The 15,647-nt window shown below is 40.8% G+C and overlaps 1 protein-coding gene across 2 annotated transcripts; it reads right to left on the bottom strand.

The window, feature by feature from the left end:
* Positions 1-730: 730 nt before the first annotated feature.
* On the bottom strand, positions 731-15,079 carry prdm10 (PR domain containing 10). 2 transcript variants are annotated; one of them, XM_053320636.1, is made up of 23 exons: positions 15,057-15,079; positions 13,738-13,860; positions 13,252-13,413; positions 12,977-13,036; positions 12,786-12,890; positions 12,108-12,282; positions 11,650-11,891; positions 10,914-11,117; positions 10,622-10,694; positions 9,984-10,101; positions 9,770-9,890; positions 9,178-9,444; positions 8,366-8,710; positions 7,904-8,059; positions 7,171-7,350; positions 6,946-7,056; positions 6,633-6,833; positions 6,344-6,487; positions 5,977-6,147; positions 5,284-5,421; positions 4,643-4,859; positions 4,444-4,541; positions 731-2,147 (listed from the first exon to the last, which is right to left on the bottom strand). In XM_053320636.1, exons 2-23 carry the CDS (start codon positions 13,807-13,809, stop codon positions 1,959-1,961), a joined length of 3,549 nt encoding a protein of 1,182 aa, XP_053176611.1. In that variant the 5' UTR covers positions 13,810-13,860; positions 15,057-15,079; the 3' UTR covers positions 731-1,958. The 2 variants fall into 2 exon arrangements, with proteins under 2 accessions (XP_053176611.1, XP_053176612.1); XM_053320637.1 differs by having other exon boundaries at positions 5,338-5,421.
* Positions 15,080-15,647: the final 568 nt, after the last annotated feature.

Genomic DNA, 15,647 nt, shown 5'->3' with positions numbered 1-15,647 from the left:
TAATTGTACTGGGGTGCAAATAGCCTTTGCCTTTACATATTTGTATGTGTATGTTTCACTATCTTATTTTTACTTAATGTGCTATTGTTAAATCAATGTCATAAGTGAGGGCAACCTAAATCACTCTCCAGATTAAATAATGAATTATGAATTAATTAATTAATCAATTTAGCCAACACAGTTTCAAAGAGGTGTTAAACATGCTTCTTGTTTTCGATGTTATGCTGCCATCTGGCGGTGGGAACAAGAAATAACATCCACACTAATTGAAAAATTAACAGATTTTAAAAGTGTAATTGGAGGCATCGCTTGCTTCCAAGTGCAACCCATTCATAATGAAGCGAACAGAACACACAGTGTACAGATATAAAATAATTTAATTTCTCAACACATGGACAAAAGGACAAAATCACCTCCAACTATAGTTTAATCCTACTACTCCTGCTATACTTTGCATTGTACAAGTCATAAGTCATGAGTCATTTTTTAATTGGTATTATTTCAGTGTATTAACCTGTGAACTTATAGTATCCTGCAAATACTCTGTACTTTGAAAAAGTACCAAAAATACTAAAACATTAAGTTCCCTAAAGTACAATTTATTAGTTTGACCCTCTGCCTCCCTCCAACGGCGAAGTCAAAGAAGAGCAACACTGTGTCATACAGTGATTCAGTGCTCATGTAACTCCCAGAGACCTTGCTGAGTGACATTTCTTACTGTTTTTCTGTCTTTAAAGTGCTGACAAATTACTTTACCGTAAATTACTAAAAAAAGCACTTGCACTATTTTTTCACAGGTTGATACACTGAAATGAGTCCAAATCAGCCTTACACACGGTATCATGTCAAACTTCTAAGCTGTTCAGTTGCAAACCCATCATGCTGTCCCCAAATATCTCTGTCACACTTAATTATGTATTCAATACTCAGATATTTGGATTTTGTTTGTCATCTGTCTTCAAAGATGTGAGGAAAAGATATTCTGTATTTGGCTTTAAGCTTCTATAAAATTATCAGTTCAAGTGCTTATCATAATTTTGCTGGTTGCAGCTTCTCTGGTTTCAAAAGGGACCTTGATGAGTATTCTAAAGCCATTCAATATGTGATGATTTCATTTTAGATATGTGAAAAAGAAAAAAAGAAAAATGATCAGCTTCAGGTCAACTGCATTCATGTGAAATCCTTGTAAAACCAAAGAAATTCATGCAAAACATGGAGAAGTGGAACTGATTTCTGAGTTTCTTTTCCGTATTTTATGATAAAAAAAAGTCACATCATTCTAAAATTTGGGGAAGTCAAGATGAACCAGTGTGTGAATGAAAAAAAAAAAAAAAGATGCCCTTAAAAGTACAGTAACCGAAGTATGAAATCACGTGTCGGAAACAATAAAGTAACCCATAATAGAGCAGGTTGTGTGTTGGGCTCTTGAACTGAGAAAGGCAACTGCAGGATTTCTATACTTTTTTTTGTATTTCTCAGTTCTGACCTTCATTTACAAGTACTGTACTTGGCTAGACATTGCCATAGCTTGACATTGATGTAAAATGGGCACTCTCAGATATGTAAAAGAACTTGCCAACACAACTTTTGCAACTCAAACAGTAGAGCTTGAAACAACCAACTTCATCATTTTCCAGATTGTCCAGACTTGCACATATATTTGATATAATATTCCTCTTCCAGTTTCAGCAAAATGTTTTTAATTTATTTTTATCACAAACTTCTAGCAGCTTGCAAAAACCAACAGTCCATACAACATATTAACACTTTACAGACACATAAAACTGTGCTGATCATCTATTCATCCCCTTTATAATTCTGTATGTACACAAGTCTGTATCCATGTGCGTATGACTGTATATTTTGTTCGTTTATGTGCGTACAAGCTGCTGAGGAGTACATGCAGGATCAGTCCGTGGGGTCTGCACCAGGTTCGCAGGAGATCATCACTGAGCAGCTCAGGGTTTTGTGATGTGAACTTCACTAGTACCGCTGCCGTTGGTGGTTGTGGTGATGATGTACTGCGTGGTGCCTTGCTGATTGCCCGGCTGCTGTTCCAGATGTTCAGCGTGGCCCTGGGTTGTGTTCGGAGGAGCAGTCTGTTTGGTGTCCAGCTCGGTCTGACCCTCAGATATAACATAATGTGTCTGCAGGATGGGGATGAGAATGTCTTTAGTTTCAATAACAAATAAAGGCCCGATAATAACCCACCAGGATCAGCTTCTGCTACTTTCTTTTATATTTAACTCACATCTGACACGTTTCTAAAAGATGTGTGCACAGAACAATATTTTTGCAAGAAATAAACAAAGTGAGACATTACAGGTGTGATAGAGAGGAGCCACATCATGTGATGAAAAGCCACATATACCCATACCCGAGTTTGACAATAACTAAAGAGTTACAATAAGTAAATAATTTAAATGAATACACAGAATAAAAAAGCTTCTGGTGTGAAGCAGAGCCTTTTTTCTGTATATGAATTCTTTAACCTCAGATCTACATATTGTAACAGGAATATGACAAATTTTGATGCATTTAAATATTCATTCACTCAAGCTTTATTTAAACTCCAGAATACACTAGTATACACTAATAGAGTAGTTAAACTTATTTCCAGTGTCACTGAGTAATTACAATAATCAAAGATAACAGTATGGCAATACAATAATTAGAATTTAATATAAGAACCCCAAACTTCATTATTTACTCTATATCCATGTCATTTAGTTTCTAACACATCTAAAAATGTGGCTTCATGTGACATTCAGGGCCCTATCTTGCGGTCGGTGCACAGCATTTGCTATTTAGACGTTGTCTAAATAGACGTCGTCTAAACAGCAAATGCACTTGCACCAGTCTGTGCGCCTATGGGCGTGTTGGTCTCAAAATGAGGTGTGCTCAGGCGCATTGGTGGCGCGTTTCTATTTTGAGGCAGAGGAAAGAGATTGCGCTACTGACCAAAAAAAGACAGGTCTAAAGTCACTGGTGCATATTTCACTGTTATTTAAGGGGTGCATCATCAAGAGTCCGATATGCTCCTATACCGGCGGGTGCGCAGCGCGCAGACACTGTGATTGTTACCACACGGACGTGCAGCAGCACACAAACATGCAAAACATCACTAATAAAAGGACCACAATGTGAATTCATATTATGATGTACATCAACATATTAAAAATACATGTCATATTAGTTAGTCATAATAGCCAACTTTGCTTTCCGCAAAAGTAACTCATGTTATATTATTGAAATGCATTGCTGGGTAAATGTGCTGTTATAATAGCAATCCGCCAATGAGACAGCGCTCCTGGATATTAAAGGGAATAGGAGATGACACTCTGATTGGTTTACCGCGTGTTACTCCCAAAACACGCCTATGATTAATGAGGGGACTTAAGTCCACCCTTTTAGACCATGCACCTGGCGCAGTGACCATTTTTCCACCGTTAAAATAGCAAAAGTGGATTTGGACACGCCCCAAAGGCACTTGCGCTTCACTCCATGCGCTATAGATCGTTAAAAAGACATTCATTTGATCTTCAAGATGTGTTGACACTTTCAGCAGCAGTGTGAACCTCACCTATCACAATGTGGGTAAAGAGGGTGAAGGTGATTTTCTAAACCACAGCTAATGGTATTGATCATTTTTGACTCACGGCAGGTAACAGTCAGCTTGAGAGGGACCCAACTGCAGTAAAGATGACTGACAAGGGCGCCGCCATATATCTAATCTATGCCGGAAGTCCCAAGCGGAAGTTTCTTCTTCATTTAATGTATTGCTTTTTCGGCGTCCATAATACATCCATGGTCCATATCGATTAGCGGTTAGCACGTTATTTAAATATTGCACAGTGATGGTGATAATGCAGTGAGTAATGGGTATGGACAATGAGAGTATTGATATTGCACAGTATACGGTTATTGCACAGTATTAAATTACATTAAATATTAAGTATTGATAAATTAATATTCATGTGAAAGTAAGTATGACATTTGTTGTGACTGTGTGTGCATGTTGCACCACCACCACCACCACCACCACCCAAACATAATATTCACATTTGTATTAATAATTTTGATATTAAAGTTAAATCCATGAAACGTTAACATTATAACTTGATGTGAGTGTAGGCTTCTAACTAACTTCTGAGTATTACAGTAGCCTATAAACTTGTGGAGTCAATTAACTAGTCAATTATACATTGCGATAAACATGTAACTGCAACAAAGTTCATAGAATTATGTGTAAATGTATGTGGGGTTTTTGTTTTTACTCAGAGCGACGATTAACTTCCGCCTGACACTTCCGGCAAGGATTGGCTATATGAGCGACGATTGACTAACTACCGCTTGGGACTTCTGGCAAGGATTCGATTTATGGCGGCGGTCTTGTCGGCCATCTTTACTGCAGGAAGGTACTCTTGGTCAGCATCCACTCACCGTTTTCACCTGGTTGCTGTTGACTCCAGACACAGGTGTGCTGGCCTCAGCTATCACATACTGCGCATGAGGCAGAGCCATCATCTGGATCTCAGATGCTGCAGTGGTGAGAGGTTGACATATTAATCTGACATGCATTCAAACAGTAAAAAACTCAAAGAGACTGATTTGATGATATGGGAGCACTTGTGGGACTCACAGTAGCCTCGGTAGTTCCAGTTCCCAGGTATGTAAGCGTGCTGCACAGTGCCCTGCTGCTGCTGTTGCTGCTGCTGCTGCTGTTGCTGTTGCTGTTGCTGCTGAGTGCTGCTGGTCTGGAGGGTGTGGCTCTGAGCCAAAGTTACGGGGGTCAGCTGGGCGGGGCTCAGCTCCTGACTCGCCTGTTGAGACGTGGGGCTCAGAGGCTGACCAGTAACCTGAAAAAGAGAGAAGAGATGGTTGTATTATCTGGTTTTAAGGAAAATACATAGAAATATCACTCCCTATTTACTATATAGTGCACTATATTTATCCTCTGCCATTTTATTTCAGTGTCCTAATGCTGCTTGTGCCAATATATCTACTACATAGTGCCCTTAAATACTAGTAGCGTCCATGGCATGTACACTACTTTTTGCTAACAATCCCAAAATGCAATGCCCACATTTTAAAGATGTGACAACTACCATCGCGCAAATCTACAGTACTGAATGAGTGAATAAGGGAGGGATTTTGGACACAGCTATAGAGATTCTTTGAGCCTCTTTGATAGAACACGACTTAATTTGTTTTATATATAAATAATCCAAGTTATAAGTTATTCATCGACCTAACCTCATAGTCAAAATAATGAGGATTTACCGGCGTGGCACCTTGTCCAGTGCCTGAGGGCTCGGTGACCTGGATGTGCTGTACCTGGATTGAGTGCTGGCTGTAACCGTGAGGATCATGAAGCTGGCTCACATCAACTGTCGGGTGCTGGGAATGTGGCGAGGAGGCCTGTGAAACAAGGTAAATTCACCTTAATCCACCCTGGGATTTATTCAGTATGTCAATCAAAAAACTATTAAGCAAACTGAGAATTTAATGTCTTGTCCACCAGCTGCAATATTTAGACCACACATAAAATGCTCAAAAAACAGCAATTACAAGAAATGAAGAGTAGTTTGCCAGCTGAACTGCCTTAAGTCAGACCTATAAGCCAAAGCAGTAATTTTATGGTGGTTGGTGGTTATTTCCAACCATACCTATGTACTTAAAAGCCTTTTAGCAAACCACACAATCTCTTCACAAATACAGCGGTCTTATAAGTGATTGCGTTTGGCCACATGAAAGGAGAAGGAAGTTGCAAAGTTGTCGGTTTGGATTGCGGAAAGCTTCGAACATTATATTTGTGAATGAGCAAGAAAAAAAGAAAAGCTCTCCTTTCCTTCTACCTCTGTAGTTTACATACTGAGCTATCAAAGGGAGTAATTATGATTGTGAGCCAGGATGTTATTGAGATGCTCCATCAGTTTTCAATAGATGGTAAAGGTTCAAAATCCTGGAGCTTACCGGAGCCACCTGCACCACCTGCAGCTGAATGTGCTGCGGTTGGGACAGACTGCCTCCTGCCTGGGAGACTGGGATGTACTGGATCCTCTGGTAGTCTCCCTGCGCTGTTCGGTAGTCTGTTGTCAGCGTCTGCGAGAGCTCCGTCATGGCTTGCGTCAGCAGATCTGTGGTCTGTGAGGAAATTAATTATACAGTTTATATCATATATACAATGCCTTTACTGCATTATGTGCCTTTGTTCTTTCATAATGTTGCTTTTAGTTTTTTATATAATGTAATAATAATATTCATGGTAAGGTGTGACACATTCTTATCCTTAAGGTATTGTTCTCAGCAGTGTTTGTATGTGTAATGTATTCTTTCTTACCACTACAGCCTCAGTTGTGGTGCCGTCTGCACTGATGACTGCAGGAGCGCTGCTGATTACAGCTGTTGTTAGAGGAGCCTGGATTGTGTTGGCAAGTTGAGCAAACTCTGGATGCTTCTTCCTGATGTGCTGCACCATCTTAGTCTGAGATACAAGCACAGAAAATTAGGTATTTTTATTATCAATAACCTAGAACAAAAAACATTGTATAAATGCAGTCAATCTCTGTATGTTTAGACAGATTTCCATCGAGGTGGAATATGTTCTATTTACAGAACTTCATACGGACCTTGCTGCTGTATTGTTTGGCGCAGTGTGGGCAGCAGACGGGTGCGGTGGCGATGGTACCAGTCAGCTGGGTATGTGTGCTCAGCATGGGATCTGGCTCACCGGGAGCAGCTGGACGCAACTTACGGATGCTGGGAGGTAATTCTGCTCCAGGATGGTTCTTCAGAATGTGAGCTTTCCTTTTACTGGCACTCTTATACACCTGCACAGAGATCAGTGACTAAAGGTGTTTAAAATGAACAAAAAATGATACAAAGTAATAATTACATTGTCTAAAACTCACAATGAATGTAACAAGAAGGGGACAAACTAACCTTGTCACAATACTGACAAAAGTAGTCCCTGTTGGGCTTGATAATTGGCAGCGTTAGCTCAGGCACATCATCAATACGCATCTCCGGGTGACGCTTGGACAAATGATTAACCTGCAAGAAGAAAGAAAAATTAAATTGTACTCAAATACAAGCTCAACAAATAATAATAATAATAAACAACATAAAAACAATAGGAAAAAAGTTTCCCCTGAGGTTGGTGCTCACCAACATTCCTCTGCGTCTGAACCCCATCATGCACACTCTGCATTTGAACACGAAGCTCTCGAAGTCTGTGGTGGGCACCTTCAGTTTGAGGGTTTTGGAGCGGTGTACCCGGTCGGCCTTCTTGGCCTCTCGGTCAGGATTGTGCATGCGCTGCATGTGCTCCCGCAGTTTATCTTTCCTCTTTAAGTCACAGAAAAAAAATTGTTACACACACATATCTAAATACAAATTATACTATATTTTAATGACTGAAATATATTGTATGCTGCATTTGATACATCAGATTTCTCCACTGAATGTAACTTAATTAGGCAACTACTTGACTGTGGCCAGCCCTCGCTCATAACAGCTGAAGAGGTTTGTAGAACCTATTAAAAGATCAATCCAGGAAAGGCAGCTGGTCCTGACAGGTAACAACCTAACCCTGTGTTTGGACAACTTTTTCAAATGCCACTCGATACACACCATATCCCAGGGGCATGGAAAACTTCACTCATAGTGCCGGTCACAAAAAAATATGAAAACCATCTGTTTTCAATGATTATTGACCAGTTGCTTTAACATCAGCTGAATTGAAGAGCCTAGAGAGGATTGTTTTAAACCATGTCCTCAGGGAAGGACAACATGATCGAGCAGGAGGAGTTTGGATACTCTTTCATATATGCTGCATAATATTTATTGTCATCTTGATTGGCCCAAATGATACGCTGTGAAAACTGTGAAGACATCATACCTTGAATTGTTTGCCACACGTTGAGCACAGGAAGTCTTTGCGATCAGAGTGTCGTAACATGTGCAACCGCAGCTTGTCAGGCCGGCAGAAAGCCTTTTCACAGTCAGGGCACTTGAAGATCTTTTCTGAATGGAAGCAGCGGATATGCTTCTTCACCTAAAGGAAGAGAACAACCTTATAGTCTGAACACTGAGAACATATATGATAATTTACTACTGTAAACCAGACTGGTACTGTGTTCAGGTCTAACTGGGAATTCCCCTTCAAAGCTACTGTAAAATCTATGTTACAATTAAGAGGCAATTAGGCAATTTTGTTTCTGTTCCAGTTTCTGTTATTAAATCTATTTATTTGTTCATTTCTTTAAAAATAGCATTTTATATACCAATTATTATGGTATATATCACTGTTCAGCTGCTCTCTAATCACTGTATATTCCTATAGAAGACTTTCTTTACTTACCTGAATGAAGTCAGTAAAAGTCTTCTTACAGGAGGGACAGGTGAAGCAACCTTCCACTGCATGCACCCCTACGTGGTCTTTGAGCAAGTCCAGCCTATCAAAAGTTTCTGGGCATAGGAGACACGCGTAGGAGCGGTTCTCTGTGTGCAACAGCAAGTGATCCTCCAGGGCCGAGTCACTCATGAAACTCTTGCTGCAAAGGTGGCAGGAGAAGGCGTAAGCTTCCCTGCCGTGGATGCGCAGGTGCATATCCAGCTTCTCTTTGTCCCGGAAGGCCTTGCCACAGTGGGTGCATTTAAAAGGACGGAAACTCTTCCTGATGAAAAGGTGCTGTAGCGCTGCGTTCTGAGATTGGGGGGGGGGGGGGGGGGGGGGTTGTAGAGAGAGAGAGAGAGAGAGAGAGAGAGAGAGAGAGAGAGAGAGAGAGAGAGAGAGAGAGAGAGAGAGAGAGAGAGAGAGAGAGAGAGAGAGAGAGAGAGAGAGAGAGAGAGCAATTAGCAGAAAAATCTAAAGTGTTGTCTGGCATGGATCTGCTGATACACTGGAATAGATTGACAGATGCAATGGAGTGTGCAGCAGGGGGGCATATCCTGAAATGTCACATGAACATTAACACCGTGGAAAATGACAAACAGAGTCTTTGACTTAATGTTTTTCTGACAGTCTCCAGGTGCCACCTACCTGCACATCCATCTTTGCGGGAAGCACATATTGAGGAAGAGAAACACACAGTTGAGAAGACCCCAAATAACAACAATCTAAAACACTTTTGCATTTCAGTGACAACAGTGAGTGTAACCTGAGCATCTTACCCGTATCCTTTTGGCACGGCGCATGTCCTGAGATGTGAGGTGGGCGTCTGATTGGCTGCTCTGTGCAGGGTCTTCCTTTAATGGAACAGGCAGATCCATGCTGGAGGGAGGTGTGATTGACTCTGGGACTGGTTCCCCTGCAGCAGGTACAATCTGACCCTCTGCCTCAGTCCCAGCATCCGGTTCTGGCTCGACTACCTTTATCCCATTCTGAGCTGCCTCTACTCGCTCCTCCAGCGGCTGCTTCTCTGTCAGTTCCAGCATCTCCTGAAAAAAAAAAGAAGATAATTCAGTGAAAAATTTAGTAGCATATCTCAAATATGCTGGTAGATGTTCTCAAAGGTGAGATTTTGCTGCTTATTCTTCCTCAGTTAGCTGCAGAAAACAAGACATCTGAGGACATCACGTTTAAGTCTGTGAAACTAGGATGGACATTTTTGACAGTTTTCTACCATATACCAATTCATTGCTTAATTGATAAAATAATCAACAGATCTATTTATTAAGAGTCAATATTTTTGAGAATGTCTCATGAATCTTTGTTATATTTTTAAATTGACCAAGTAAATATAATTAATAATATGTCCCTTACTGTTGTTTTGTCCCCACCAGCTTCTACTGGAGGATCCAAACGTATAAATTTAGGCGGCCGTCCTGGTCTTCGTCCTGTTCCAAATCTCTTCCTGCCTCTTCCTCGACCTCGGCCTCTGGATCTACGAGAGGCAGACACAGCGAACATGTCTTATGGGCTCCAAAATGGTAAAGAGGTGAGGAAATAAGAAGTGGTGAGATAAAAAGGAATTTACCTTGGAACAGAGTTTAACTTGTCGTCATGCATGTTGAGATGTTGCTGCAGTTGTTCGGAGCTCACAAAGCGGCGGTTACACTCATAACAAGGCCAGTTCTTCTCTTGCTCCCGCAGCACTGAGAGTAAAACAGAGTGAGGGCCAGAATCAACCACTGCTACCAACACCTACTACTGTTGTGATACTTTGTAATGAGACGTATGTTATTAGTGCTGATCAGTGTTGGGCACGTTACTTTGAAAAAGTAATTAATTATAGTTACTCATTACTTCTCCCAAAAAGTAACTGAGTTAGTAACTGAGTAATTAATTACCAGGAAAAGAAACTATTACGTTACTTTTTTTAAAATTGTCAAATTACTTGGCTGCCCCAATCAACAACAGCTGTCCCAAAACACGTTCAAAATTGTGCTTAAGAAATGTACTAAGAAGTAAATAATAAAATTGTACATGTAGCAGATGTGCAGCAATTGAATTTTATTCCTCCAAAAGCAATAACAATATAAACTTCTCTTAATCGCTGCATTGATAACAGTAACGGGGGAAACAGTAATTAATTTGATTACTCGTCACTGAAAAAAATAACACCGTTATTCCCATCACTGGGGCTGACATTAACTATAAAAAAAGAGTCCTCACCTTTTCTCTCTTCTTCTGTAACATCATGAATCTTCTGATTTACAAACTCTGCATATGATGCAGCATACCACACCTGTGGAAAGAAATATTCATTAAAAACAAGTACTTTTTATCCAAATATCCTTTATACATTGGGGCTCACTCAATCTCCTTTAAGCTCTTGTTCTTTCTGCACCAGCTTCTGAGAAAAATAAAGTAACCTATTGACCTTCTTCACCAGCTAGTCACTAACTTTGTCTGTTTGCCATTTGGTGAAAATCGTACAATCCAGTACCAAACACGAAGGACTTACCTTGAGCTCTTGTTTTGGTTGGATGTTCTTGATGGTCGTGTAGAAGATCTCTGAGCCGTACTGATAGGCCACCAGGTTCTGCTCCAGGTGGTTCTGTGCAGGCCTCACAAACATCATCCAGTTACAGCTCTCCTCATCAGAAAGGTCCAACCATGTGGTGTCGTCAGACTTCTCTCCATCTTTCTCTGCATCCAGCATGCACAGCTGAGGCAGCAAGAAGAAAAGTTTAGAGATTAGACTGGAAGAGCTCAATCTTTGATTTTACATGCTTGTACACACAAGAACTTATCCTTAGTTTTTACTTACTCAGCAATTTCCTATTCTCATTCACAAGAATATTTCTTCTTTTTTTTCTACTGATGGGACAAACTCTGCCCACTGAAACTCTGTCTACTGAATTTTTATAAAGTAACAGTAGTAAGTAATAGTCATTCTGATTACTTTACACCAAATGTAAAGTGAAAGGATGGGATTGTATATTCAACCTGTTTCCTTCCGTGATGCATTGCTTTACCTCTGGCATACAGTATTTAACAAGCAGGTCAAATGTACAAGGTTAAAACGTGATTCTCTGCTTATTACGACACATACCACATAATCACAACATCTGCAGTTTGATTCCAGCTGTAGATCTTTGCTGCGTGCCCTCTCTTTACACGTGTTTCTAGTCTCTCTACACCTTCAGTCATCTAAAAAAGCTTAAAAGTGAAATGAGTGAGGCAGAGCGTTGACTTACTTTTAGGTGAATGTAGTGATCCTGCAGTTCACCCTGAGGAACCAGGGGTCCCTCCACAGGTCCAAACTGAGTGCGCTTCGGGATGCGTCTCTTGGAGAACACCCCTCCCAGGAAGCGATCGATGTACAGGACCAGAGGCAGACTGGCCCGAGCCTTGGACATCACCGGTCGGTTGGGGATGGGATGAAGGGCCCCATGCTTCAGACACACAGAGGGGTTGGAGTTATTACACTCCTCGCACCCTGAGAGGCCACAAAAAAGGAGAAATCAAGGAGATGGAAACACCAGACTGTGGAGACTTAGTGAAAGACATCAGTGAGCTGTGTATATTAAATAAACCATCATTTCCACAGAAAGAAATCCTTGTTCAACATCTTCTGCTGTCTATAGTCTACATGAGTGACAGAATCCTAACAGACCAGACCCCCGTTATTACGACTGTGGAGGACATTACTCACAGAGGCTGTGAGGGTTGAATGACTGAGGCGGACGTGGCTCCCAGTCATCCATCTCTGAGTCTTCTTCCTCTTCTTCGTCAGAGTCATCTGTGGAGTCTGTGGCCCCGAGGGGACTGGTGGGGGCGTCAGTGATGTCAGCCATGGAGGTGAGTGAATTAGACACTGACAGCTGCTCCTGTGTGTGTTTGATCATTGCACAGAGTTAATACTCACTCAATTGTTCTGTTAAATGAAGTAAAAATATTACAAAACTATATGCCGTTTTTTTAATGATCTTCAAGGGATGTCAAAACAAAACTTTGTGTTTGTGTGAAATTTCTTATTTTATGTAATCTTTGTTTCTGAGGAATATTCACAGACATCAAAATCTAAAAATGTTTCAGATAGTATTTTTTGTTTAATCGTGTCATCATAGCAGCACTGGATATATATTACAGTGTTAATATAAAATTAACTGCACCTAGTTAGACCACTTAGCAGCAGGAATAACAATACTTTTGCTTGAATGTGTTAACAAAGGGGAAAGCCATTATACAAACACATTATGATACAATTTTGTACTTGTGTTAGCTTATGTTACCCCATTATATGCAGTCATGTGTGTTTAGACATAAATAGATAAATGCTATTCATTGGTTTGAAAGGGTAAACAGAAGCACGCAAACACTGTGTCCTCACCTGAGAAACTGGCTCCAGGATGGCTTGTGGAGCCTCTGCTACATTACTGAGAACATGCAGATTGGCAGCGTTCATGTTCTGTCCACTGGGCAGCAACACTGTGACCTACCAATGAGATGTTGCTTTATGACTGAATTAAAAAAAGATATGATTAACAGCAAAGTAGCAGTGCGACAGTCTGGTAAAGTTACCTGTTGAGTTGTACCATCCTGCTGAATATAAGCCACCTGTGGCTGATCAGCAAACACAGTCTGCAAGAAAAATCAAGCAATGTTGTGAGCAAACCTCCCAGGACTAGGAGCATGTTGTGGATTTTACAGTTTAATTAATTTTTACTTTGTAGATTTATGAACAAAAATATGAAAAAAAAACTATATGTGATCTGGCCATGAAGGTTATGAGTGTCAGCTTAATGCTTAAAATTCCAGCTACAAATATATCTATCCTAAAAAAGACTTTTTCTTACCTGAGTGCCATCTGCAGGGTGTATGTAGACCAGTGTGTGCTCTGCAGACTCTACTGAGGTATAGGAGTTCCCATCGGCCGTATACACCACCTGCTGCTGTCCCCGGTCGGGCTGATTTCCACTGTACACTATCTGGGCCACTGTGCCACCTTCAAAATGCACCTGCAACACGTCAACATAAGATGGCTTTGAGCATTATTACAGTCCCTAGCTGTGAGAAGCCACTGATATATCTTCCATTAGATTTCAACATGATGGAGATTTTTTCTTCTTTTCAAGTCAAATTGGTGAGTAAGGAACCATTTCAAATTCTGCTACCTTAAACAACAGGGGTGTGTTTTAAATTTTTGAATTAAATTAATTAAGTGGACAAAGGTGAGTTTCCTGATCTGGTGAGTGTGTCCAAAGGATAAATTCCAGGGCACTCTGATGTAGGCTATTAAATGTGTTTGACTCTAATAGAGCAATTCAGACAGTACAGCAGACCTGTGTGGGGTTGCCCGAATCAGTGTTAGCACCCTGACTCCAAACAGCAGAGGGCTCCTGTTTGGTCTCCATGGCAGCAGAGTGCCAGGCCTGTCACTTCACTCCTGAGACGATCAGGGACACCTGTAATATGCACAGATAAAGAGCATTGGGGTCATTATAATGATAACTATGATAATGATGACAATAATAATAATGATGTAACATGGAGCTAATAACTAATTCCACAGTAATGGCTGGATGGTGGGTCAAGTCATGGATGTGTTGGAGATACAGAATGATATTGAATGTAGATCTGGTCTAAAATCTCTCCATAAATGAATACTAGAGCCAGCATATAGCTTTATCAAAGCCACATTTATATACTTGACAAGCTATTTGGCTGCAACAATGAGGCACTGCAGCAGCCATGTCTGAGCTGAATGAGGCTCATATTCAAACCACAAGTGTCATCTACAACTGAGATTTTATTTTATTTATTTATTTTATTTTAATTTGAGAGGATCTCCAGACACAGTGTATTTTTTGGCTCGGGCAGGCAGGCATAGGCAGGGACTTGCACGCCAAAATAAAAACCAGCATGTCACAGCAGCAGTCGGGTGTGTGGAGAGAGCGGTAACACAGGACTCCCTCTCAGCGGGGAGTACGTGGGGAAACGCGGCCAACCTTTGCTAACGGGGCCGCCCGGGAAACGGTGTGCAAATACAAACGTGTGTCGGCACAGGAGCCAAGGCGAAAAAATGCCACACTGTGAACTCGTTTGGATATGTAGTTGGTATAATCAGTAATAAATTCAATCCCCCCCTATTTTAACCCCGCAGGTTCTCAGTCCCAACCGGACCATACCACAAAAAACAGCGCCGTAGAAACCCGGGCATTTACTGCACCGCAACATTAGCATTTCGGCCATTTAGTCCCAATGTAAGGCCGACCTTGGGGACAAACATAACTTGTCACGCCCCACAACGTACACCACATACAGCTATATTTAAGAAGAGCCGTTTTGAAGCAATACAACCCCCGAATTATTTAAGTAAACCCACCCGTCCCCCCATCCTAGTTGAGCCCAGCCCTTCAAGTCGACTGTAGAACAAGGAAGAAGAGGCTCCATTTTGGGTGGGACTACCAACGACAACAACCAACATCCGAAGAGACCCACGGAAAAAAACATATTTTTTACTGGTACCTCTGCGCTCAAAGTAGACGCACATTTAATTTATATCTACAGAAAGACTTACAAGGAGTCGAGCTACACAACTGGCCGTAAAGCAATCCCTGGTTTTGTTAGATTTTGTGGAAAACGGACAAGTTGTTCTTACCTCAGAATGGTAGCTGCAGAGATGGCCGCATTGCATATATTAACATAATCTGCCTAGCAACACGCAGGAGCCTCGCCTCCCATTGGTGGTTTATTTTACTGTTGGACAAAAGTGAAACAGGGATATTTTCAAACTTTATCAAAACTAAACAGTGTAAATACTAATCTGAAATGTATAATGTATAAGAAAACGTTGAAAGTGTTCTGTTTTATAATTAGTGGGTTTTTATGTTTTTCTTTTGTAGTATAATGATGGATAACAATGGATTTTAGTCGCTTTCAGCAACAGCCAATCAGAATAAATTAAAACTGCAAATTATCCAATCAAATTAAACTTGAGTTACTTTAGTCCTCTACATGTAGGTAGCATTACCTGTTTAACCCAGCCTTATGAGCCTTACCTATATGACTATTTTTGTTTAAATTTTAAATAAAACATATCGAGTTTTCAGTTAAACATTTCATTGGAAGTAGTAGTTTTCACGTCTTCATTGACGCCGCCTTCACTAATTAACCACTAGAGGGAGGTGCAGTCATGGGGGTAAATCCTCTGTTAACTTGTATTGGATCAATAAACTTTCTTTAATAATTT

The sequence above is a fragment of the Scomber japonicus genome, chromosome 6, assembly GCF_027409825.1.
Source record: "Scomber japonicus isolate fScoJap1 chromosome 6, fScoJap1.pri, whole genome shotgun sequence".
Lineage (NCBI taxonomy): Eukaryota > Metazoa > Chordata > Actinopteri > Scombriformes > Scombridae > Scomber > Scomber japonicus.
The sequence above is the reverse complement of the archived record's forward strand: the minus strand, read 5'-3'. Positions and strand labels throughout refer to the sequence as shown.